The 25268-nt window shown below is 40.3% G+C and overlaps 1 protein-coding gene across 1 annotated transcript in view; it reads left to right on the top strand.

Annotated features, from left to right (window-relative positions):
* Positions 1-220: 220 nt before the first annotated feature.
* Positions 221-25268, top strand: part of cdk14 (cyclin dependent kinase 14) — a 229249-nt gene continuing 204201 nt past the window's right edge. Inside the window, exons 1-2 of the mRNA XM_085290547.1 lie at positions 221-715; positions 13802-13833. Coding sequence (XP_085146673.1) covers positions 622-715; positions 13802-13833 — 126 coding nt within the window. The 5' untranslated portion in view covers positions 221-621. The remainder of the gene's footprint in view (positions 716-13801; positions 13834-25268) is intronic.

Raw genomic sequence — 25268 nt, 5'->3', positions numbered from 1 at the left:
GCGCTCCGAGCCTGGGTCTTGTAGAGGGCAGCAGTCTCAAGCTGGAGCGCGGAGAGCAGCCCGGTACTCTACAAATATTCCTCCTGCTGCAACACACTGGAGGGCGGGGCTGGATGCTTGACAGCCACTCTCTGAGACCAATGAAAAGCCGGTGTTCCCGGGAACCTTCCAATCTCCGCATCCCGGGCGGGGTCTGAAGGGTCGAAACCGGAGAGAGAATCCCAAAAAAAATTATATGTAGACTGTGGCGGAGCTGGGAGCGAGCGGGACGCTGAGGGAAGAAAAAGAAGTGAGAAGACGAGCTCCGTTTGCTCGCTGTGCCAGTGCGCAGACAATTACGCACGCTTGCCACTTTGGTTGCTCCAGCGCGGACTTTTTGTGCCTCTTGTGGAAATGGAGCCGCATTCTTGAGTCAGTCTCAAGAAGGCATTTGTTCTCACTAGTTGATGAGAGCAGTGAGAGCCGCTCAGGCTCCGTTTCCTGTGTTTGCCAGCGCGTTGCAGCTGGGCTGAAGAAGCCCCGCAGGGCTGCCTGAGCACCGGTCCTCCTCCTCCTCCTCCGCTTGAAGCCCCACAGCCAGCCCGCTGCCAAAGTCGGTGGGAGAGAGAGAAAAAGATAATAATGTGCGACCTGATGCCAGCCTCTCAGCCCCCGGAGAAAATGGGCAAAATGAAAAAGTTGAGGAGAACTTTGTCAGAGAGTTTCCGGAGTATCGGTGAGTACCGTTTCCCTTTTTCGAGCCTGTTGTTCATAAAAACCCAGAAAACAGATGTGAAATGTCTCCTGCAGCAGCTCAGACCGCCGCTTCCCACTGAGATGATGTCTGCTCACAGTTTGCGGCCGTGGAAAACCCACATCAGTGGGCTTGTTCGGGTGTTTAAGCACTGCGCACCTCATTTTGAAGGAAAACTGCAGATTTGTCAACTTTCTGAACTGTTGTGAGGATTTTCCAGCAGACTGTCCGCTGCTGACCAGCGGGGCTCACACTTTTCCACTAACGGTCACTAAGTGTTGGTACACAGCATCATCTTCGTGAATTCAATCATATTCATAGGAAGATGACTGACGTTTGTTTTTATCGCTGCATTTTGCGTCTGTGCTCAGCTCGTCTTTTATAGAAACAACAATGGACGCGATCAGTTCTCCGCTTTTCACATCACCTCTTGTTTTGAAGATACTTGTCTGTTTCAGCATCTCTATTGTGAGGCGTGTATCACCGTCTCTGGGCTCTTGGGCAGAAAACATCTGTACAGATGTCGGCCTGAACATTCTCCTCTGAAGTTTGGAGAATGTGCGTGACACACTGATTTATGACGGAAATGATTCATGGAAGTGATGACAGATTCATGACAAAGGAAGTAGTTCATATTTCGGTAAATGTCCCAAAGCGGAATGTTTATTTATTTATTTGTTGCAGTTTTCATATCAGTAACCAAAACATTAATATCACTGGTGTCGGTTCGGTTTATGTTTTGGACTTTGATAAAAAATATAAGAGATGAACTTTTCTCTCCGTTTGATTTTCCTTACCTGTTCTAACATGACGCAGTAAACATGAGAAACGAGGGCCTGGCTGATCATCATCTTCATGGTAATTAAGGTGTATTGTGTTTATCTGCAGGAACACAGGCGCTCTCATTGTCGAGCAATCTGCTGATCATGACAATGCTTTTGTTTCCAAAGTGTCACAAATGAAATCTTTGCCCCCAGCAGCATTTTCAGATATTCCCACCAGGAAGCAGGATTATTTTCCTCATGTTATTTCTGCGTGCACTAACGCACACATTTCTGCAGTCACTTTTCACCTTAAAACAGAACATCAGCAGTTTTTATGATGAGTTCACATTCAGCTCTTAGATTCAATTGAGTCATTGTGTTATGGAGACAGTGTATATGAAGTGCATGCACGACTTTGTTTCACACATTGTAATTTATCTGTGATTGACTGTCAGTGTCAGCAATATTGTTCCTAAGGGATTCATAATTAAATATATGAACTAGAGGAAAGTAAAGCGATCTTAGTTTGTCACAGAATTTGGGGCCTGCATATATTTATCAGATATTTTGTTTGATGATGGCCCAAATGTTCATTTCGACTGGACTGCAGGCCAGTGTGGCACCCAGAGCCATGCTCCAGGACAGTGAGTAATGTGGTTTGGCATCGTCTTCCTCAAACAAGCAAACTTCACCTGGGAGAAATAAAAACTGCATATTTTGTCATTAACTCTGTGACACCTAAATGATGTCGTTATGGTTTCCATGTTGGTCGTGTTGAACGAAAGCATCGACATGATCTACAACTGAGGATGTGCGTACTCGCTGCAGTTAAGTAAGGCGAGCCTCTGCATCAGTGCTAGTTAGAAGAAACTTAAACCAGAAATGAGGTCTTTGATGTCATCTTAATGATTTATTGATCAAAAACAGACAAAAATCCATATAAATCAGAAACCATGATTCTTATAAGTTTGGTGTGTATTGTGAACATATAGAAAGATTTCGGACCTCTATCAAGCTCATAATAGTGCTGCATAGAACTGTTTAAAATATGTTTCTTTTGGCCATTGTTGGTACTGACATCAGGGATATAAAAGGATTTTAATAATGACTATATATTTTATGACTTTGTAATGTACATTACAGTAACAGGTTATAACAGTTTAAATACATGTACAATGTTCTAGAATAAAATAAAATAATTTTGGAAAAAACCTCTTTTTTTACGTAATATTCATGACTAAACATTTAAATGAACACGCTTTACAATAAAGTGAATGCTACACATGTATCCATGAATAAATAATACATTAAAAAATAATGTTGAGTACAGTAAAATGTTTGAACAAAAGCCTGCACGTTACACGTTTTTTGCTGTACGTTTAAAAAGACCACAAAACACCAAAATGAATATATAGAAAATACAACACTGTTGCTTTAAAGTAAACACTGAGCAGAGAGTGAGCTGTCCAGGCCGAGGTTTCTCTCTGAGGGCTTCTCGTTTTCAAACAGTTGCGACGTCTGTAAGTTGGGAATATCTGAGCTCCTGCAGAAATATCACTAAAATGGTCGTAAAGCTGGCGTGAGCGTACACTCGCGTCTTTAGCCCATGCCAGCTCCATCACCCACACAAGGTTACAAAATCCCAGAGGTGCACGAGCAGGCAACACAACACTAAAGCACATCTGCTGCTGGTGGATGTGACGTCACTTTAGCAAGAGGACTATGTTAAATGGTATAAATGGGCGTTGAGACGTCATTGGTGACAAACCCGACCTTTAAAAAAATATAAATAGTATTTTGTGTGACAGAATTAAGTTTTGTCCCTTGATTGCTGAGATTTGGGAGAACAATTAAAAAAAGAATTCACCACATGAATCATCACCCATATTCAGATGGATGACACGGTATCCATAATTTCTAAAAGCTGACGGTCCTGTTTTTGGAGCGTGTTTTGTTCTTGTTTTCAAATTTAATGTTGACTTGAAGAAAACTGTGTTGTAAATACTCATTTTGGTAGCAGTTAAGTGATGCATAGGCGACAGCAGCTGAACGCGACAAACAAACAAACGGAGAATGTAAGCTCGCACAGCAGCGGGAGGGTGATGAATAGGAAAATCATGAATTTGGATTTACGATCAATCTCTTTTAAAAACATGTAGATGCTAATAATGGCTCGTGGAAGGTCTCGTTGAGGTTGCCCACCTGCGAGGACGGTGATAAGGTGGATTTTTTAAGTGCAGTGCTTCTTTAGGGCCTGAACGTGAAAGCCATTCAAACTGCTCTCAGCTTTGTCTTTAGATCCTCTGAATCTTTTTAATGACATTATGTACCATAGATGATGAAATCCATAAACTGTTTTACTTCAGTATAATTGTTGGACTGTGTGCTCATGCAGGTTTTCAGTGTAGTGAATCCCTCTGGATCTTTACGTCTGGGATCAACTTACTAATAGCTCTGCTGTTTGAAGTTGACCCACCAGCTTGTTTCTGCACTTTTTTTTGTGTTAAGCATTTTCAAATGATTTCATCGTTTTGATTTATATGTTACACACCGTCCCGCCTTTTTCAGAAATGGGGTTGTTGACTTGCTGATTAACACAAAAATCTTTTCAGCTCTACGTGTAACTTGGATTATATCAGTTGATGTCTGATTCATAGGAAATGTATAAAAACTACAAACTGAATTCTTCTCACTGGATATTAATTTTATCCTCCGTTTTCTTTTTTTAAACAAAGTGTTCGTCTCCAAAGACACACAGTTAGTCAGGTTAGGTTAACTGGTAACTCTAAAGAACCCACGGGTGTCGGTATGAGTGGTCTGTTCATGTGTTAGCCCTGCGTCAGACTGGTGACCTGTCCAAGGTGTTCCCTGCCTCCTGCTGGGATTGGCTTCAGCACCCTGACAACGATAAGCGGAAGAGAGTGGATGGATAGTTTGTTTCAAATATTTAGCGATACACAATATATAGTAAGTAAGGCTGTTGCTTTTCTGTCATAATTTTGTTAATAATTATTTCCATAAATGCCATGAAATTACCAGTGAAATTGTTTATCGGCCACACGACAAGACCTGACGATGTGCTTGAAGTGACGCTTGTGTTTTCATGTGACTTATTGTCCCACACTCACATCACTGGCTGTAAAAGGTGTGTGTGTGTGTGTGTGTGTGTGTGTGTGTGTGTGTGTGTGTGTGTGTGTGTAAAAAAGGTACTGTTTTACACACACACACACACACACACACACACACACACACACACACACACACACACACACACACACACACACACACCACCTGTGTGGCCTTTGAAGCAGTGTGTTGTAGACAAAGAACAGTCGGATGCAGTCTGTAAGAAAATGAGAGCTTGAGTTTGGGTCAGTGTTGCAGGAGGAAGCGAGATTGGCATTGACTTTTCTGCTTTGCTGATGCTCGTCTCCTATTGGCTGTCTCTCCTCTCATCTAAATCAACACATCTAAGCATTGATCGGCCCCTCGCCTTGCTCCACGGAAGCCTTAACAAAGCAAATTCAAGAGAGCGCTGTATTCTTTATATCCTTGCAGGCATGTTGATCCAACAGGTCCCCGTGGACAGCACCGTGTTGTATGCGAAATGATAGCACCGTGCAGCGTAATGCATTGTTAGTATTTTCATTTGAACAGACACAAACCAGGTGGATGGGCTGACGCAGAGTTTGTCAGCCTGTTCTGAACAGTGACCTCAGGTTTGAAGAGACCAGTCACGTAGTGAAATGTCAGGATGGAGTGCTGTGTTTGCAAGATCATGAAGACAGACTGCAGATGACTACAAACAAGAACCACTGCCTTGGACTTTGCCTGACCTCCAGTGCAGATGTTGCAGATGTTGTTCTTTTTTACCATTCCATGAAACAGGATTCTGATTCCTGCAGCATAATGTCAGCTCGTGCCACCAGGCAGCAGCTCGTGCTGAATGCTGATGCAGATGCTGGTGTCCAGTGGCAAATGTTGGCACTGGCATTGGAGCAGACAGAAGATTAGAAAAGCTTTAGATAAATGAGGAGTTCCTTTGGCTCAGCAAAGCCTTCAGTGACCTTCAAATTTTTAATTTTGCCTTCCTGCAGTTTTGGCAGTTTAAATTTGTCAGTGAACCAATGACCTTGGAAATACAGGGGGTATCAATTCATTGAAGGGAATTAAGAGAGGTTTCTCCTCCCTCATTACTCCTAAAGAGGTGCCCTTGAGCAAGGCAATTAACCCCCAACAGCTGTTCAGTGGCCAGCTGATCGGAGTGTGGCTGCAGCGTCAAGCTGTTAATGTGTGATTAAGAGTATGGCCACTGTAACTCTCCTCAGGCAGACACGAGTGCTGGGAAAAGCTACAGTCTTCACATTCATTTCGATCAGATTGGCACTGTGGGGAACATGGATGGCACCGATTCTGAGATTCATCACAGTGAAGCACACGATGTGTTCAAGCCAAACACTCACTTCGCCTACATCCTGCCCAGGCCGCCATAGCAAGCTAAGAACTCAGTCAGTCTGTGGGAAATGGTTGTGTACACTATACACTGTTATTACTATAAAGAAAAACTTTAAATAATATTATTTGTCATCATATCTGTGGCAAATTATAATGCATGTATGAGCTGACATGGTATTCTAGAACTGCAGGGAGAGAAGAGGACCCATGCAGGGAGCAGAGAGGTTTGATGTGTGGTGGAGGTCGGGTAGGCAGAGATGGAGATGAAGCTGTGTACAGGTAGATTTAAGGTCTGTGCATACAGTCAGTCTAACCTTTGATCATAGAAACAAACAAGAACCATGGGCGTTCATGTGGGTGTGCCTCATGCTGGGTCATTTAGCCCAGAGTATCACACCTCTGGAAGTAACCATTACCAAATGCATGCAGCATAGCTAAGTTACAGGTAGCTGACTAACTGTATGTAACATTAGGGTGCAAATGACTGGAAATTGCGAAGTGATCCATGAGGTCAAGCTATTGCTTTTAGCTTTGAGGAAGTCACGTAGCGACTATGAACATGCTTGTTGGTGCCAGATGCCAGTCTGGTCTGAGTATTTTAGAAACTGCTGAAATGTTGCTCTCCCCAATGTACACATGTCCATTTTTAGTATTGGTGTTATTACAGTTTTTTACAGACGCTAGGACACATTTCTCAATACTTAGGTCACGTTTGCAAAACTCCTCACACAGTGAGCACAACAGAAGTCTATGTGGGCTAAACTGAGGACCAGTTATCATTGTTTTGGCACAAAATGCATTCAATGACTACATCTCTCAAATTTCATGAATCATCTTCTCACTCAGACACAACAACTGCCAAAAATCTTTGTACGTACAGGACATTTTGCATGTGCTTACATACTGTTTTCAAAACTGTTAAACTTATGGTCAAAACAATAACACAATGCAAAACTGAATAAGACAGCAAAATTCAACAGCAATATTTTATTGAAACATATTTTAAATCTAAAAATGCAGTTTAACCAGCCACAGCTGATTCTCATTGTAGATGAACATCTACACAGGTGTTACTCCTTCAATTGTTCAACTCCTTCAATTCTGGCAGCCAGAAGATTCTTTCCTAGGTGTGTTGCCCTAGATGACATAAGATGTGATGTGGATGAGAACCTGTGGCCAAATGGAGAAGACCGAGTAGATTAGCATTACTATTGTATGTGTATCAGTGGATGGTGTGTATACAAATTCTTGTATTTTGGGATTACTTAGTGCAAAAACATAAAAATACATAAACAAATATTAACGAATTCTGCATGATGTCTGATTCATTCCAGTAACATATATTGAAATTATAAACAGAGATGTGTCCTTGTTTTACACAAGAAAACACTGTAATGCTACATGTTGTTAGTGTTTTTTAGGTCATTGTTTTGTGGGTGACAAAGTGTGTTTGTCGGCTGTCAACCTTTGCTAGTGTTCTGGAAGAATGAGTTTATTTGAGACCTGAATGAAGTGTTTTGGTAGTTGTAGTGCATTTTGAATGTGAAATGAGCTGCTTTGCCAAGCTGACGGTCAGTTAGGAGGATTGTGTGAAGTGTTTTGCAAAAGTGACCTAAGTATTGAGACATGTGTCCTAGTGGCTGTAAAAAACTGTAGTATATTAATATTAGTCTTTGAATTATAACCTGCTGAATGAATAAGAGAACGGATTCTGTTATTCATTCAGCAGGTTTCTAATTTAGAGCAGATTCAGAAAACTTTGTTACTTAGATTTTCATTTCCCCCAGTGCTTAATTAATCTGTAGCAATACATCTCAAGCCTCAAAATCTTCAGTGTTGGAGCAGCTGCAGAAACAGTAATTGTACTGTAACATGCTCTTTCCTTCATACTCTAGACTGAACCTTTTTTCCATACTCTGCAGATAAATATTGATTCGTTTGCATATTTGTCACACTTACATGTTTGTGTTACATGTTACAATGTTGTTTTTAAATGTTTCCACTCATCCATTGTCTGCTGCTTATCCAGGACCAGGTCGTGGCCAGACTTCCCTCTCCCCAGAATTTCCTCCAACGCGTTTGAATTTTTTTACGTAGTCAGGCATGCGGTGTGTAGTATTGTGTAGTCGTCTATATATGGAGAAACTGACGCGGAGCAGGAATTCACATTATGTACTTATATTAAGTCCAGCCATATTCGTCCATAAATAGTGACGTAGTTGCTGCAGGTTGGTGATTTAACTGAAAAACCTAGCTTTTATGTAAGAAATGTACAACCAGTTGGCAACTAGTTGAGTTGAGCACCATAAGACACACACACCAGTTGTGCTCACTGGGACAAACTTACTCAGACTGATTGCAAGGTGTCCCTGTGTACATTTGGTAATTGGACAGCAGTTGTTTGCTAACATTTGGCAATCTGTCTGAGACTGAATGAAGACTGAATGGAGACAGGTTGCCTACCACTAGCCAACTTGTGGCTGTATAGAAGTTGAGGGTGTTGGACATTCACCTTTTCGATGACCAGCTGGTTGCTCATCTACGTGCAATTGGTCGCTGAATGCAAAGAAGAAGAAAAAAGAAATCACTGGGCAGCCACCGATTTTATTTATTTATTTATGTCCCTCTGGTTTTAAGGAGGTTGGTAAAATGGTAAATGCACTGGTTTTCATACAGCATTTTTCTCTACCTGACCACTTAAAGGTTTTTATACAACATGCCTAACATGCACTTTTTTCTTTGCTGAAGTGGCATCTGTCCAACATTCACCTTCAGATGGATGCATCGCAGAGTCACGTGGGGTTGATATCTTGTCCAAGGATATTTGGCATCCAGAGATTAAACCACCAACCTTCTGATTAACAGAGAACCTGCTCTACCTCCTGAGCTAAGCCACTCAAAAAACACCTGGTATTCCCAGGTGGTCTCGCATCCAGATGAGATCGGCTGTGCTCAGGGTGGTATGAGCAGTTACAGAGTATGGTTTCAATAGCTCATATTCTGTAATTGCTGTGAAACCCATTTTCCCAGAATGATGAAATATTCTTTTAATTTTAACAGATTTTAGTAAACTACAGTCAACAGTATATTATACCAAAAATAATTACTTTAAAGAGTTAAACTACATGTACATTTTCAATGTAATGTAAATAAAATTTACTTAGTTGGTATAAATTCAGTATATAACAACCATATTTTCCTTAATGATTAAAAAATAATTATATATATTGTTTTTTTTATTTATTCCTTCATGAGGGGAAGAATCTTTTTGTTAGTTTATGGGGACTTAAAATATTAGTAATCAGTTTTTGATGTCATTACTGTATTTTGAAAATCGTTGCTAATTAACAGTTAATAACCTTAAGATGTTATAAACTGGAGTCCATCGGTGCTCCTGCTGCTGCTTGAGCACATTGAATTTGCTTGTAATGAATTGTGCCATATAAATAAAATTGTCCGTTGCTTGTTGATCTAAGTTAGCATAACCTTAGGCAGTTACAGCACAAAGCTATCAGTTGTACCATTAGCATTTATTGCTTTGATAAACATGTAACGTATTTTTGTTGTTGGAGCAGTTTTAGCTTCTCTGTGATGAGCAATATATATCAGTACTTTAAAGATTAAAAAATGTTTTGTCTGATTGGGTATCTCAGCACCAGGATGTCGTTTGGTAATATTAGGAACATGAGAGTAGGGCTGCTCAATTAATCGAATTTTAATCACGATTACGATCTGGGCTTTCAACGATCATTAAAAATGACTGAGCCGATTATTAGCCCCTCCCTCATTTATCCGCGACACCTTAAAGGCCGGTCCGTGAAAATATTGTCGGGCATAAACCGTCCGTGGCGCAAAAAAGGTTGGAGACCGCTGATTAAGAGGACCCGAGGGAAGCTCGGAAAGCTCGGAAAGCTAAGCAGGAGTTATTTGGAGAGTGACTGCTGTTGGTTGAAAAGAGAGTTTAAAAAAAAACTTCAGTGGTGTTGCACACTGTGTTATATTATTTTTTAAAGTCATTGTTAACCCTTTAAAGCCGGTCAGAGCAGCACGCTCCGTTTTGTGTAACTATTTTTAAATCCCTGTAGAATCTGAACCGTGTAAGCTAGCGCAATAATTTGTTTTGCATATGAAACCGGAGGAGTTGTACTTACATCTGATGCCATCAGCTTGTCCTCGGTCACGGTTTCCTTCCACATAAAGCTTTGCAAAAATTGCATAAAAAGCGCTTGCAGGAACAAAAACATAATATTCCAGAAACACTTGCCGATCCGATCAGCTGTTCGTAACACTTCCCACAGTGAAATGATGCACATGCTGTTTTCTTTGCAAATTTGCATCATAGGATTGTTTTTTGTTTTTCCTGCAGTATATAAAAATTGCTGTATCTCCAAAATAAAACTATGAAGACACTCAAAATAAATTTCCTGTGGTGGGAAACTATTTTTTGCAACTTTATTGTATTTAAAGTTTTGAGGGATAAGCCTCTTAAATTTCTCCAAGTAGAAATATATGTAAACAAAACAAAAGCGATTTTCAATTTTTTTGTAGTTTATTGCACTTTTTTGCAATTTATGTAATTACTATGGACTTAATGCATACATATTATTAAAATATGGGCTATAACAGTTGTATTGATGTATAGCAACTTGAAATGCTCCCACAAATGGCACTACAGCATGTAAAAAAAATAATATAAGCTCTGGTGGACTTGGTTCTATAGTAGGTCTTAAAGGGTTAAATAAATATCGTCAAATAATCGTGATCTCAATTTCAGTGAAAATAATCGTGATTATCATTTTTGCCATAATCGAGCAGCCCTACATGAGAGGGCACCTGTGCTACTCACCACGGCCACTTTGGCATTTTGCTATTTCCGTTAGAGTATTGTTGATCTCTTATTTCATCTTCCTTCAACCGGGAAGTTCACTGACTTCGAAATTTGTTGTTCAAGAAAGTCATTACCTCTTCATTAAAAAATAAACCCCAAATAAAATCAACGTATTAGAAGAGTCTCACCTTTTTGTTCTTTTTCAATATGGGAAGAAAAATCAAAAACACATAAAAATCCAAATAAGAGTATTTTTAACTTTATTTGAATAAAGCATAAAAAATATTTAAATAGAAATATTCACGGGTCGGTGAGAATTGCATTTGTTGTTTATGGATACTAAATGTTGCATGTCATCCACGGCTGAGGCTCCATTGTCTACCTGCAGACTAATCCATTGTATTGAGTGTGGATTTGCGGCTGTCTGGAGTGTGCAGCCTTTGGGGAATGTGTGTGTACTGATCCTCTGAGGAGAAGGAAGCAGCGGTTTCACGGCTCAGTGGCTGGGCTGACAATGCTTCCAAACTCACTCTGAGATAAATAAGTCATTTTACCTGGAAGCACCACCTCCTCCCACATCACACTCTGCCTGTGCTGCCTTTGTCCTTAGACACAAACGTAATCATCATGAGGAAGTAATAACTAATAAAAACAATCATATATAAAGAATACTTTTGACAGGCTCCTTGTGCTGTGGGAGGAAAAATAAAGACAAATATGAAAAATATTGTTGTCAAATGCAATAATGTCCTGAAATGACGAGGAGTTGATTGTCAGCGTGGGTTCAAGCATATAATTGAATCACTGGTTACACCCTTTCTGGTAATTTAGACATTAATAACACATTTAGATGTTCACAGTCTCTTCTTTATGCAGCTGCAACATCCTGCGCCACAGTTTGGTGGTGTTAGCTCAGAAGGCAGAGCAGGTTATCGACTGATAAGAATCGATTCATTTACCATTCAAAAAACAAAGTGACACAGGTTTTAATTTTAGAATTAAAGTGAAGGAGGAGGCAGGACATTTGTCAGGAAGTGGCTTTTCCAGACAAGCGATCCAGGACAGTTGCTCTTTATTATTAGTATTATAAGTAAGGAAAAGGCTGCTTAGCTTAAGTAAAAAACACCCAGGGGGTAGTCTGAATTAGTACAGTCTAACTGACTAGAGCACCTGTGGTTTGTGCTAGAATGGGTCAGACTGTTGGATCGATTGCTTGCTTTTTTTTAGTCTGCATGAAATTAAGCTTCATGCTTATGAGCATGTGTGAACAAACCACTCTGAATTCTCAGTTAGTCTAAAAAACGTAATAAGTTTCACTCATTTTACCAAACATTAAGTACAAGCATTGTCTATATATTTAGGAGCCTTTCAAAACCAATAATCACATCCTTCAAAAACAAAAACATATTTTATATGCAGATAAAATGCACGCCACTTTATGCCATGCATAACATGTCAGTTTAGCTTGCGAGTGTGGCTAAAGATGCTATGCTAGCTAGGGATGGGTATCGATAAGATTTTCACGATTCCGATTCCATTTTCGATTCTGTTTAACGATTCGATTCTTTATCGATTCTTTTTAAAAAAGGAGAACACTAAGGTCGATTAGCTTAGAACTTTTTTTATATCTTCTCTTTGAGCAAGATAGAAATGTAGGAGTAACATGGCCTTACAAACCCAACAGTGAGATCTTAAGAGATCCAGCCTATGGCTCTTCAATGGGGTCCCCAGGGAAAAATATTGTAAATGTAAAATAATAAAATAAATATTCTTCTGTAGCAATAACAAAGTATAACATAAATTATTCTGTAGCAGTTACACAAGAATATCCAGTAATGTCCCTGCCTACAATTAAACACATTCACTTACTGAAAATCATCTGCTGTGGCAAACGGGTGCAAGCCTTTGACCACAAACTGAGTCACTGCTCGGTGACATTCGTCTGTCCTGGCCTGAAAGGAGACGCTGCCGGTAGACTGCAGCGAGAACTGCCAGCATCTGAGCCAGACTCTGTCTCATCATGGTCACTAAATGCACAGTGATGGCAGGTTTGTAATAAGGCAGATCAATATGCACTGTTACCTGATTATTTACCTGCCGCATTAACCGGAGAGGACGTGCAAACGTTACCGCAGGTCCACATACTGGTGTAGAAACATACTGGTGTAGAAACATACTGGTGTAGAATGTGTTGATACAGTCCGGTGGTTATTATCTGTTGAATCCATTACAGGCCATGTGCATTTTACCTTACTTTCTTGATTGACTTGTTTTTGGTTTGGATGAGCATGTATGTTTATTTAATTGTCTAGTCGGCAGTAGTTTCTGTGCCACTCTGTAGTGTTTCTTCAAACAGTGGTGACTAGTACTGCAGGTACCGTGTTGAAACGTCCCACTTAACTGTAACTAGAAAAACAATTTTATTGTGTGCAGCTGGAATTTTTATATCTTTCTTCTTAGAGCAATGCTGTATGTCGTAGCTTTGCAGTACCCGACCAATTTATTGGGGGATCGATCTCAGTTATGAGCACTTAAAAAAAATGTAAAAACGAAGATTTCAGTTTAAAATGTGAGGAAGTAGCAGAAGAAACGCCCTCCAACCCTGCACCAGGAACACAACAAACACCTGATCCTAATGGAGTCAGGCACAGTGCCAACAAGTAAATACATAACTAAGTGTAACAGATGTGGTGACGTTTGTTCATGTTTCATGTGTCTCAAAGAAAAAAGATATATCAGATTTTTAAAACACCAAATATTTGTATTGATCTTAAAATCCTGTATTGGTTGGGCTTAGTTGAACAACAATCTAACCCATGCCTGATTAACCTAAACAACAGGAAATAAAACTTTGGACATTCTGATGACAAACTGGAGACGTTACCAGGCCAAGTTTACGCCACAGTCGCTGCTCAGGACTCTTTTCTGCATCTCTGCTGTTATACTTTTTATTTTGCTCATTCTTCAAAATGTGCCAATAGACCCTTCTTCTGATCTTGTGTCGCTTTCTTCTTTTTGCAGCTTTCAAGAAAGAGGACAGCAGCTTTGATGAGGTAAGTTGAAAACAAGTCAATTTTAGGGAGCTTGGCCCACTTTCACTGTTATGCTTTCACGGCACTGGCCGGGGCTTTTTCATTAAAATGACTCTTCAAGGTCTCGTTGGCCAGATGTTGCCAGCAAGGACTGCACTGCAGCTGATTTTTTGGATGTGGGTCCCGTTGTAACTGTGTGCATATGGTGTGTAATATATTCATCTCTGAGTTGTCCCTCAGGGTCAGTTGCCATCACAGAGCTTCTCTGGCCTGCCAAATGAGGCAGCGACCAGATTCTGTCTATAAGAGCATACACCGGCCTCCAGAGAGTGCCCTACAAGCATCTTGAGCCCAACACTTAAGTAAAAATAGATCAAATATCATTTTTCTTGTAATTTTATTGGAGATTATATATCGGGACCACGCCTCCAAACACGCTCCTTCCAGCTGTCATCTATATAGGTTCCCTCAGTTCTGCAAACTGTTCATTCTCGTTTACGTGCCCCACCCTCCCTCCCTCCTTGTTCTCAATTCTTTAAGTTCTTCACTCCTATTTGGTACATGGTACATCTGCCAGTCCCGGGAGCCGTCACCAGTCCCCTTCAAGGCCTTCCCCAAACCGCAGGTCAATTCATGTCAAAGCATCACTTTTACCTACTAAAACGCTGTCAAACCTAAAATGAGGACGTGGGCCCAGCTCGTGAAAAATAGGTGGTCAAACTGCATTTTTATTTCTTTTTTCAGCAAAAACACAGCTACATAAATGAAGCACTTGATGTTACTGCAGTTGCACACAACATGTACTGATACTGATACTGTATAGACGTCTCCACCCTCCTGCCCTAGTCTTAGCGTTGATTTCATATTACAGTTTTTTACAGCCGCTAGGACACATGTCTCAATACTTAGGTCACTTTTGCAAAACTCTTCACACAATCCTCCTAACTGACCGTCAGCTTGGCAAAGCAGTTCATTTCACATTCAAAATGCACTACAACTACCAAAACACTTCATTCAGGTCTCAAATAAACTCATTCTTCCAGAACACTAGCAAAGGTTGACAGCCGACAAACACACTTTGTCACCCACAAAACAATGACCTAAAAAACACTAACAACATGTTACACAGTGTTTTCTTGTGTAAAACAAGGACACATCTCTGTTTATAATTTCAATATATGTTACTGGAATGAATCAGACATCATGCAGAATTCGTTAATATTTGTTTATGTATTTTTATTTTTTTACACTAAGTAATCCCAAAATACAAGAATTTGTATACACACCATCCACTGATACACATACAATAGTAATGCTAATCTACTCGGTCTTCTCCATTTGGCCACAGGTTCTCATCCACATCACATCTTATGTCATCTAGGGCAACACACCTAGGAAAGAATCTTCTGGCTGCCAGAATTGAAGGAGTTGAAAAATTGAAGGAGTAACACCTGTGCAGATGTTCATCTACAATGAGGATCAGCTGTGGCTGGTTAAACTGCATTTTTAGATTTAAAATATGTTTCAATAAAATATTGTTGTTGAATTTTGCTGTCTTATTCAGTTTTGCATTGTGTTATTGTTTTGGCCATAAGTTTAACAGTTTTGAAAACAGTATGTAAGCTCATGCAAAATGTCCTGTACATACAAAGATTTTTGGCAGTTGTTGTGTCTGAGTGAGAAGATAATTCATGAAATTTGAGAGATGTAGTCATTTTGTGCCAAAACAATGATAACTGGTCCTCAGTTTAGCCCACATAGACTTCTGTCGTGCTCACTGTGTGAGGAGTTTTGCAAACGTGACCTAAGTATTGAGACGTGTCCTAGCGTCTGTAAAAAACTGTAAATGCATGAAGAGACGCTTGATATTTAAAGGTGCCAGGAGGAGCAGCAGTTTAGTCATTAAATAACGCTGCACTTATGGGTCTCTGCTGACTGTGACGATTAAATCAAGGCAGTGCATGTGCAGCAGAGTACTGTGGATATTATAAATGATCTGGTATATTTTGCCAGCAAATATTAATTAATTTGCTATAGGATCTTCATTTGCATGCTAAAAATGTATGCAGCGTGTGTTTCATGGGAAACCAAGAAACATTCGCTCTTGTTTTCCTTTGTCTTTTTGAGCTGAGTTATGAAGTCTGTTTTTCCCACAGATCTAAATTTGTGGCAGAGGGAGGAGGCTGTGTGTGTGTGTGTGTGTGTGTGTGTGTGTGTGTGTGTGTGTGTGTGTGTGTGTGTGTGTGTGTGTGTGTGTGTGTGTGTGCACCCATAATGTGCATTTGGTGCTCAGACGTTTTATTTTCTGCAAATATTTGCCAATCAGTTGGTTGTTGTGTATCATGCAAAAACTAAATTCAGGAAGAAGGGCAAATATTGTGAAAACTGGCACTGGTCAGGCCAGCGTGTCAAACTGGAAAATGTTCTAAAAACTAAAATTCAGACTAGCCCAGATGTTTTTGCCCTACAGAGCAGCTCAGCAGCCGTCCTGTCACATGGGATCAATAAAGGGAACTAACAGCCAACCTCAGCAATGCTAACACAAAGAATCCTGCTTGCTGTCTTATCACTTATTCATTCAGCAACGTCACTGCAGACAATACATTGGAAATGCTCCAAAGCTTAGAAACCATGTGCCTGGTGAAGGACACAGCTTTAGGTAGCCATCTGCAGCAGGTGCACTGGTGCTCAACAGTCACTGCCACTTTAAGTCAAAAGAGCACCCGAGCAGGATTTCCTCGTCATAGAAACAACATCCCAGAATTCTGAGACCTCCTGACTCCCTCATCAACCAGCTGCTTACAACAGCAAACTGAAGGAGAAAGTGGGAGAAATCAATATGTTATACAGGCCTGCAAAATAGCTCAAGGCCAGTGTTGCTGGGACAAAACAAATAATCTACAGTGTGAGTTGAAAACAACACCATTCACAGCATAACAGGTATTATCTTCACCTTATTAGTCTCTCTGTGTGTCTTACAAAAGAAAAATGGTGGTGCTGGAGACCCCCATAGTGACACCGGGGGCAGGTTCAGGACTTTGGCAGGTATTGGTGTGTTTGGCTGTCTGTGGGCACATTTTGCAGTCACAAGCTTACAAGACGAATGCAGGCAAAGTTCAAAGATTAGTGTTGCTGGTGGTGTGATCCCATTGCAACATTGTTTCTAAGATGATATCATTTTAGCTTCTGGGAGGGGAACCAATCTGCAGTAAATATCAGTTACAGAGCAACTGTCACGCTGCAGAGCACTCCTGTGTGTTAGAAGACTTTCATTTACATGCATGAATAACCCATAGTCTGTGGGTTAAATGCTGTGTCAGTTTTAAGATGGAACAAGATGCAAATTTACAGAAAGAGCCGCTTATATCTCATCAGTGGACAGAATGTTCTCCAAAAGTCTGGGGAATCATCAAAATGGTTTTTAGGAAATGTGAGACGAGCCTTTTTGGTCAGCAGTGATTTTCTCCCATGATGCCTTTTGTGCCCAGTCAGGGTCTTATCTAACTTTGACCTTAACTGAGGTCAAAGACAACTTAGCTGTTGTTCTGGGTTCTTTTGTGACCTCCTGGATAAGTCGTGGATGCGTTCTTGGTAGACCGAGCACTCGTGAGAAGGTTCACCATCATTTTAAGTTTTAACTATTTGTTGATATTGGCTCTCACTGCGACTCACTGGTGCCCCCAAAGTTCAGAAATGACTTTCCTAACTTTGTTTCTCAGCTGTTTCTTTAGATTGTGGCACCATGTGCTGCTTTTTGAAATCTTTTTGTCTGCACTGGGTCCTGGTTACTGTTGTTGGTGGTGATATGTGAGCCTGGCAGCTGGGAAGCTGCAGCCGAGTTGTGTGTAACAGCAACCGTGAGAAAAGTGTTAAATAAAGATGCTGGAAGGCATGAAACCGTCATCGGGCCTGCTGTGGACTGTCTATATGTAATCCAAAAATTAGTTTGAGCTGAAATATTTAACAGTAACACATATGCAAAAAACTAATAAGACAGGAAGGGTGAACGTTGCTTTTTCACAGCACTGTGTGTGAAAAAAGTAGTGTAACAGCTAGTATTTCTTCAAGTTGGGAAAAAAGTCAGCCTGAAACCTGCTGTGAAAAAATGTAAGCAGGAATACTTTTAATCGCACCTCCTGATGTACCGTTTAGTGGTTTCGTTTTCAATTTTGACAAATGTGTGACAGAACCGTTCACTCTGAGGGGAAAACAGACGCTGGAGTCAAAGCACAGCCCCTATTTTTAACTCGTGGGCACAGAGGTTTGTCACCTTTGATACCCACGTTCCAACAAAAGCTTCAAAGCTCCAAAAAAGTATCTGAGTGTTCTGGACAGCCCAGGGAATTATTCATTAGTGAGATAACGCACAGATGTGTTCAGGGTACTGTACAGTAACGCCACTGTTTTGCACATGTCTCACTCTGTATATTTTATTTTATTTATTTTATATATTCTATTCATTGTTTACTCTATTTAATTTGTAAAATATGTGTACACACACACACACACACACACACACAGAAAAATATTTAGTATACACATCCAGAAATGCATACACTATTATATATTGTACATATATTTATTAGTTTCAGATGTAGCCATTCTTGTATTTTGCTTGTTTACATTATTGTATTTTGCACAACTCTGTTGCTTGTGAAGCTCGCACACAAGAATTTCACTCACATGTGCTGTACCAATGTACCTGCACATGTGATGTGACAATAAAAGTGATTTGATTTGATTTGAGGGTGTTGGATGTGCTGCAGCTACTGTCTTTGCCCCGTAAACCTAAACGATAAAACACACGGTCAGCTTTGACTGTTTAGATTAAAAATTCTTTTAATCACGGAGGGTTCGTGTTCTAAAAAGTCTTAAGTACCCAAAATAGTGCTGCTGTTGTTTTTGTAACACGTCACAGTGTAATGTCCATGGGAACCTGGACGCAGGGCCACGGGGGGGAGGCTGGTACGCAAGTCCAAGAGCGGCACATGATGCAGGCGCAACACAACACGCTAGAAAACTCCTTTAGCAACAGTTCAATGAGCATTTTTATTATTTCTTTCTTTAGCAGTTTAGCTTCATTTTGAAACAATGTAGGCAGAGAATAAATTCTACTGATGAAGCATGCATAAGGTTTTATTTTTGTTTTGGGAATAAATTATTAAAAAAAACAAAACATCACATTTGCAGTGGGGAGAGTTTTCCATTGGAGGCACCTGCAAATTAGTGGAGAATCTACAACCAACAATATTTCAGTCAAATGATTAATTCATCATCCAAATACAAGCTGCTGTGTAATTTTACATGAAGTCTCTAATCACTTAATTGATTATTCCATTTATAATCAGGGCTGGATATTGAGATTCAGTGTTTGATACTTGACACTCGTTGAGTGCTGAGGACTGTGTTTGCAATGTCAATTAATACAAATTGGCCTCCACTTGCTTTATCATTAATAGAATAGAATAGAATAGGATAGCCCTTTACTGTCACTGTACACGTACAACAAAATAGTGTTTTTTGATCTACACATTTGTGGATTTCATTGTAATTTGCTGTTTATAGAATGATAAAGTACCTCCTAAGTACCTTCTTTGACTCAATACTAGAGATGGACCGATCCAATATTACGTATTGGTCCGATACTGACGTAAATTACTGGATCGGATATCGGGGAGAAATAAAAAATGTAATTGATCCATTAAATATCAAAAAAGCACCTCACAAAACTTGTAACACGGCGTAACTCGGCTCATAACCGTAGCACGTCGGAGCAGTGTGCTCATGTGATAGAGCGGCTGTGTGTATTTGTAGCCTTGCTACCAATCAGGTGTTCTGGGAATCCATCCTACCTGGCAAACCATCCCACCTGTTGTTTCTGCACATGAAATTCAGTGGCAAATTATCCTACCTTTGTGAATATTAGCTAGAGAAATATTCTGACTGGTAAAATTAACTGCCAAACCAACCTACCTTTGTGAATGTCACCTACAAGCATACTTAAACTCCGAAAATTTTGTGGCAAATCATCCTACCTTTGTTAATAACAGCTACACACATACTCTGACGGGTAAAATTAAGTGCCAAACCATGCTACCTTTGTGAATGTTACCTACAAGCATACTTTAAGGGTAAAATGAAGTGGCAAACCATCCTGGCTGTATGCATATGAGCTAAAAGCATACTCTGATGGGCAAAGTTAAGTGGCAAACCGTCATACCTACTTAAATTGGTGCTGGAATTACTCTGTGACAGCAGAAATGTGCATAAACTACTTACGGTAGGACGTTTTGCCAAAGTAGGATGGTTTGTCAGAACACCGGCATTTCATCTCCGAGGAGGTTATCCCAGAGAGAAGTAAAGCAAGTGTGTAAGTCCATCTCTGAATGTTTGTAAAGCATTCCCGCGTTAAGCTTAACAACCGATATATGGAGCGACTGCCTCCCCCTCCCTCTCCTGTTGCTACTTCAATCATGAAACTGATCAATGATCAGCTGATCGGCTTTTCTGTCGCGAGTCCGTGTCTCTTGTTTGTTTTTGTCTCACTTTGCACCAGAAAGAAACCAGCGGCTGAACAACAGCAGCACGTTTAAGCTTGATCAGCTGTTGTTAGAATGTATTTAATACTTTCTACACCAGGATCTTTTTCTACAGCTGACGGCTGGTAACTGTGCAGGGGCGGATCTAGCAAAGTTTAGCCATGGGGGCCGATAGGGCATGAACAGGGAAAAGGGGGCACAAAGACATACTTTTCTTTCTTATTCTCATTTAAAATGTCGAGCTTTTAATAAATAGTTATCTGACACCCAAAGTTTTAATTTGATGTAAAATGTATAGAAGTCAATTACTGTATATAGTAACTGTTAAGTCTAAAATACCCTAGTAAGCTGTAGTACTTTTTCCTTTGGGAAGATACCATCTGTGCAGTCTGCAATTCTGTTAAAGAAAGATGTTGAATCTATTTAATTATTCTTGAAAAATAATTGATTTCTGTGCATTTCTTTCACACTGCATCAAATTAAAGTTTTTGGGGTTTTTTTGCTGGGAGTTTTAGAACCCTATTAGTTTGGTTGCTTAATATTTCTGCTAAGTACTCTTTAAAATACCAGAATAGGGAGGATGGTGCAGGTTTAAGTTTATTAGATTGATCAGTTTTGCTGAACTATGAAATATTTTGGGTGCAGTGTATTTTTTGCATACAGGTATAACAGAATAGCTTTAGTGTTTTTTTTTTTTTTTTACTTGAGTATGAACTTATACAAAAAGCAGCAAGATATAAAAAAAACAGTTTTATTGATTAAAAAACACTATATCGGATTCATATCGGTATCGGCAGATATCCAAATTTATGATATCGGTATCGGTATCGGACATAAAAAAGTGGTATCGTGCCATCTCTACTCAGTACTGAGGTATTGAGTCAAAGAAGGTAAATATGAACGTTCAGAAGAGTCGATGTTCTGCTTGGACAAAATAAACACACATCTTAACAACCCAACGTCTATCAGGTCATCAGCAAACACATTTTGGTAGAATTAGTTTGCATCCACATGCTAAGCAAGCACACTGTCACTAACTTTCAAGGCAAACTGCTTATATGTACTTTGATCTTACAGTTCTTATATTGTGTGGTTTCAGCAGGACTGGAAACTGAAAATAAACAGAGGATTTTCAGCTTTGTGCGCTTTAAACCTGACATGTGTGTCACAACACCAATCTCTTCATGTTCATGGCCAACATGACTGCCCACTGGGCATCAAGGAATGCTGCAATGCAAGAGATTTCCATCCCATCGTGGAAGTCTTATTTTTGTTGGCAAAGAGACATGAGAGCTTGGATGTCTTAGATATCACATATATCTGGTAACAGGGCTATTTGTCAAGTTTCCTGAGATTATTTGGATAAGAACATGTGGCCTGTGTTCTTGTTTGCGAAGGGACTTTTGTGGTGAAGCGAACCATTTCTAGAAGTGCCATGGGAATTAAGCTTGGGCCATTTGCTATAAATGGGCCTTGCTGCTAAAGAAGAATGTAAAGAATCTGAGATGGGGAAAAAACTCCTTCCTGTCCTGCAGCATCGTGTTTGCAAGAAACTGACTGATGACCTACAGCTACAGATGTCTGGGAGTTTGGATTCTGCGCTTCTGTGTGTGCAAGCACTTCTATCTTTGCAGAGAGAAACAAATAAGCAGGCGCTGGGAGCTGGTTTGCTGTCTGATGACCCACTATGATTGATCACAGTAAATAATGAAACTGCACGTTTAAACCAGGGAAATTAATAGATTTAGTGCGCAGGGGAAGAAAGCTTCCTGCTGCTTTTTTTATAGGTTTGACAACAGTTTTGGGTGACATTACATTTGAGGTGCTCCGATCTAAATGACAGTATGTAGTATGTGGTAGTACTAGTATCTACTTTTGCACCCTCGTTAGGTCTGGGTCAGATGCCCAAAAATATAAATCATAATGTTTATTTTTCTGCCCTGTGGATGATTCATGAATCAAAAATAGCACTTTTTTCCCCAGGCACAGGACCCAGTAAGGCTGTCTTACACTGTAGCTGAGTGGTTCATCCTTTAGGAAGACAGTTTTGAGGCTTTTGGATGCTGTTAGAATAGCTTTGCATGATTCACAGTTTAAAATGGTCCTTATTTAGTGCAGTGTCTGAGACAGACAAGCAGAAGGTTTGAACAGCAGGTGACTGGTTGGGACGCTTGTGATGAAGCTGTGTGCAGGCGATGACCATATGGGCCATGGGGATATCCCCCGTCACCGACATCGTACAGAGCCAAGAGTAGGGAAATGAATCCAGAGTTTTTGGCTCACATTGATTACTTGCACATAAACTGATTTAACTGTTAGACAGTTTTAACACAATTTTAAGAGTATATGCAGTACATGAGAGAAAACATAGCTGTTTCACCCTGAAGATAAGCAGTGGTGGTTGGGTACAGTACTCTGGGTTCCTCCCACAGTTCAAAGACAGGCATGTCAGTTTTTCATATCAGTGAAATGGTCAGTAAGATTAGTGGAATGCTATATAAACAGAGTGCATCACTGTACATGTAAAGTGTGCTGCTTTTTAAGTGGACAGGCAAACAACTTTGTTCCAGTGACTTGGTGTGTGACTCTCCTTTATGCTTTCAGCAGTGAACACTTATTGAACTCACTGCAGTGACATGGTTTAGTTTTGCTATGCTGTCCCTGTAGGCTCATGCTGGATTTGTTGTTTTGCATGCTGTCTAACATAGACGAGGATTGTGGGAATTCAAACAGCACAGACACTACTGACTAGGGATGGGTATCGTTTAGGTTTTATCTGATACCAGTACCAAACTGGTACTTTTGAAACGGTGCCGGTGTTTAAAGAATGGAGAACACAAAATTGGTCCAAAAACCTCTCATGTTTAGCTGTTTTCCACTTTTTCTTTGGTCATTTTAGCCTTTTTGGCCAGGGTGAAGGGAGTATCTGCCATCAAACAAGAAGACAGCCGCATGTAGCTATGATGATGTTTGCTAGTTCACCTTACATGCATTAATGTAATAACGTGGTTAGCCTACTCAACGTAAATTACACACGAACAACATTAAGCTACTCACGCAGAGAAGAACGGCTGCTGCTGCATCATCATCCTCATCATTTCTGCTACACTGGCAGGGCTAGGGGCCAGGACTCTCCTCTTCGGGTTCTTGGGGGATGTTGCTAACTCCGGGTCCGATAACAGACAACCCACCCGCAGTAGATGTGCTCGGTGTGAGGTCTCACAGCAAGCTATCAAATACGGCGCATTTCTCGGCTTTTAACAATATGCTATACGTCGCCAGGTGTTTCATCGGATTTGAGGTGTTGCCTCCTTTGACAGTATCACAGTATCAGCTTAAAGCACTTGTTGCAGGCGGCTGAGTTTGCATCTTTTGCTGTGAAGTACAGCCAGACTTTTGACCACTTCTCCTTGGGCGTTTTTAATCTGTAGCTCTGCTCTAAAAGAACGTACGTACCTGGTCCCGCCTACTATCCTCGGAAAGGTAAAATGATTGGCTGGAATCCAAAGTGTATGACATCTCAGGGAAAAAAGCACCGAAATAAAGCACCGAAACGTGCACTGCTTTTCGGTCTGGTTACTACCATTTATGTCAGAACAGGTGCCATCATGGCACCGGATACCGGTACCCATCCCTACTACTGACATGCACTTGCATGTTTCTCCCAAAAAAAGGAGAAAGACCATAGTCACATGACGTGGCCCAGTGATGATCATGGTGACTGATGTTTAGGTTACAGGACAAATTTTCTGTTTGTATTTTTCATGCAGACAGAAAAAATGAGTAGGCTGCAGTGACAGTTGTTTCCATAGACTGCATTCTTTAAGCCAGCAGTAGGTAGTGTGCGTGATTGTGGAAAAAAACTATCCAATAAAAGTACAGAAATGTGTGGACCAACGGTCTTCTATAAACACTTTCCTGCAGTGTTTATTAGTCATTGGTTGTGTGTCACATAGAATAGATTATTAAGTGATTTTTAAACATTATGATCATTCAAATTGTCAGGATGCTTTTCAGGAATGCGGGAACAGAAAATTTCAAAGAGTTTTATTCCTGAAAAAAATGCTGTTCTGCTTTCAAATCTCACACCGTGGATGGAAGTCTCTGCTCCCACATGAGTTGTTGCAAATGGGTGAAAGATCTGAGAAGAGCCTGAGTCCGCTTATCCCCTCCTGCCTCTAATGGAAATGGATTCTGAGACCCGACTGGCTTAATCTAAATCTGCGATAAAAGTGCTGCACTCAACAGAAAGAGCCCGTGGAAGGCTTTGATTTTTCAGGATGGTCTCTTTGCATACTTTCTTTGTGTGTTGTGTGATTTTTATTGTTGCGAGTTAATTTGCCGTCAGAGAAACGGTCCGTAATATTCAGCCTCACCGAAACGTCGGGTTTTGTTAGAGCTTCTCGATTAGGTGAAGTTGTCATTGTCACTAAAGTAATGATTTTCTCATTAGCTATCTTTGTTCCCGTTCTCTTGTCTCTTTGTCACAATTCTGTCTTTGTCACATGCAGACTTCATTATCTATTCTCTGTCCAATTGGATCTGAATGATTTTATACGCTTGGTGTCGGGATCAAAAATTAATGCAACAAATGTGTTTCTTAATTACCAGAGGTCTGTGGAGAATCCATTAGAAGCAGAACCCTGTCATTAGTTCCAGGGAATGTAAATCGCTGTGAATTCTGTGCAATATTTAGTAAAAAGAAGAATAAAAAAAGACCCAGCACGAGCATGTCACGATTCTCGCTGCTCTCATTTGTGTTTGTCACGCTGTGAGTCTGGAATTCTAATGTTTCATCTGCATTCGGAACCTCGTTCGTTTTTAATGTTTTACACCAAGCCAGCCAAACGCCATTTAACAGCCGTTTTAAAACCAGATCACAAGAATTGTTTCCTTTTGACCAAGATATCAAATCAA

This window comes from Mchenga conophoros, linkage group LG11, assembly GCF_057382185.1.
Source record: "Mchenga conophoros isolate Kocher_MC1m ecotype Shallow Benthic linkage group LG11, M_conophoros_male_GT1.1, whole genome shotgun sequence".
NCBI lineage: Eukaryota > Metazoa > Chordata > Actinopteri > Cichliformes > Cichlidae > Mchenga > Mchenga conophoros.
This window is presented reverse-complemented; position numbering and strand designations above follow the sequence as displayed.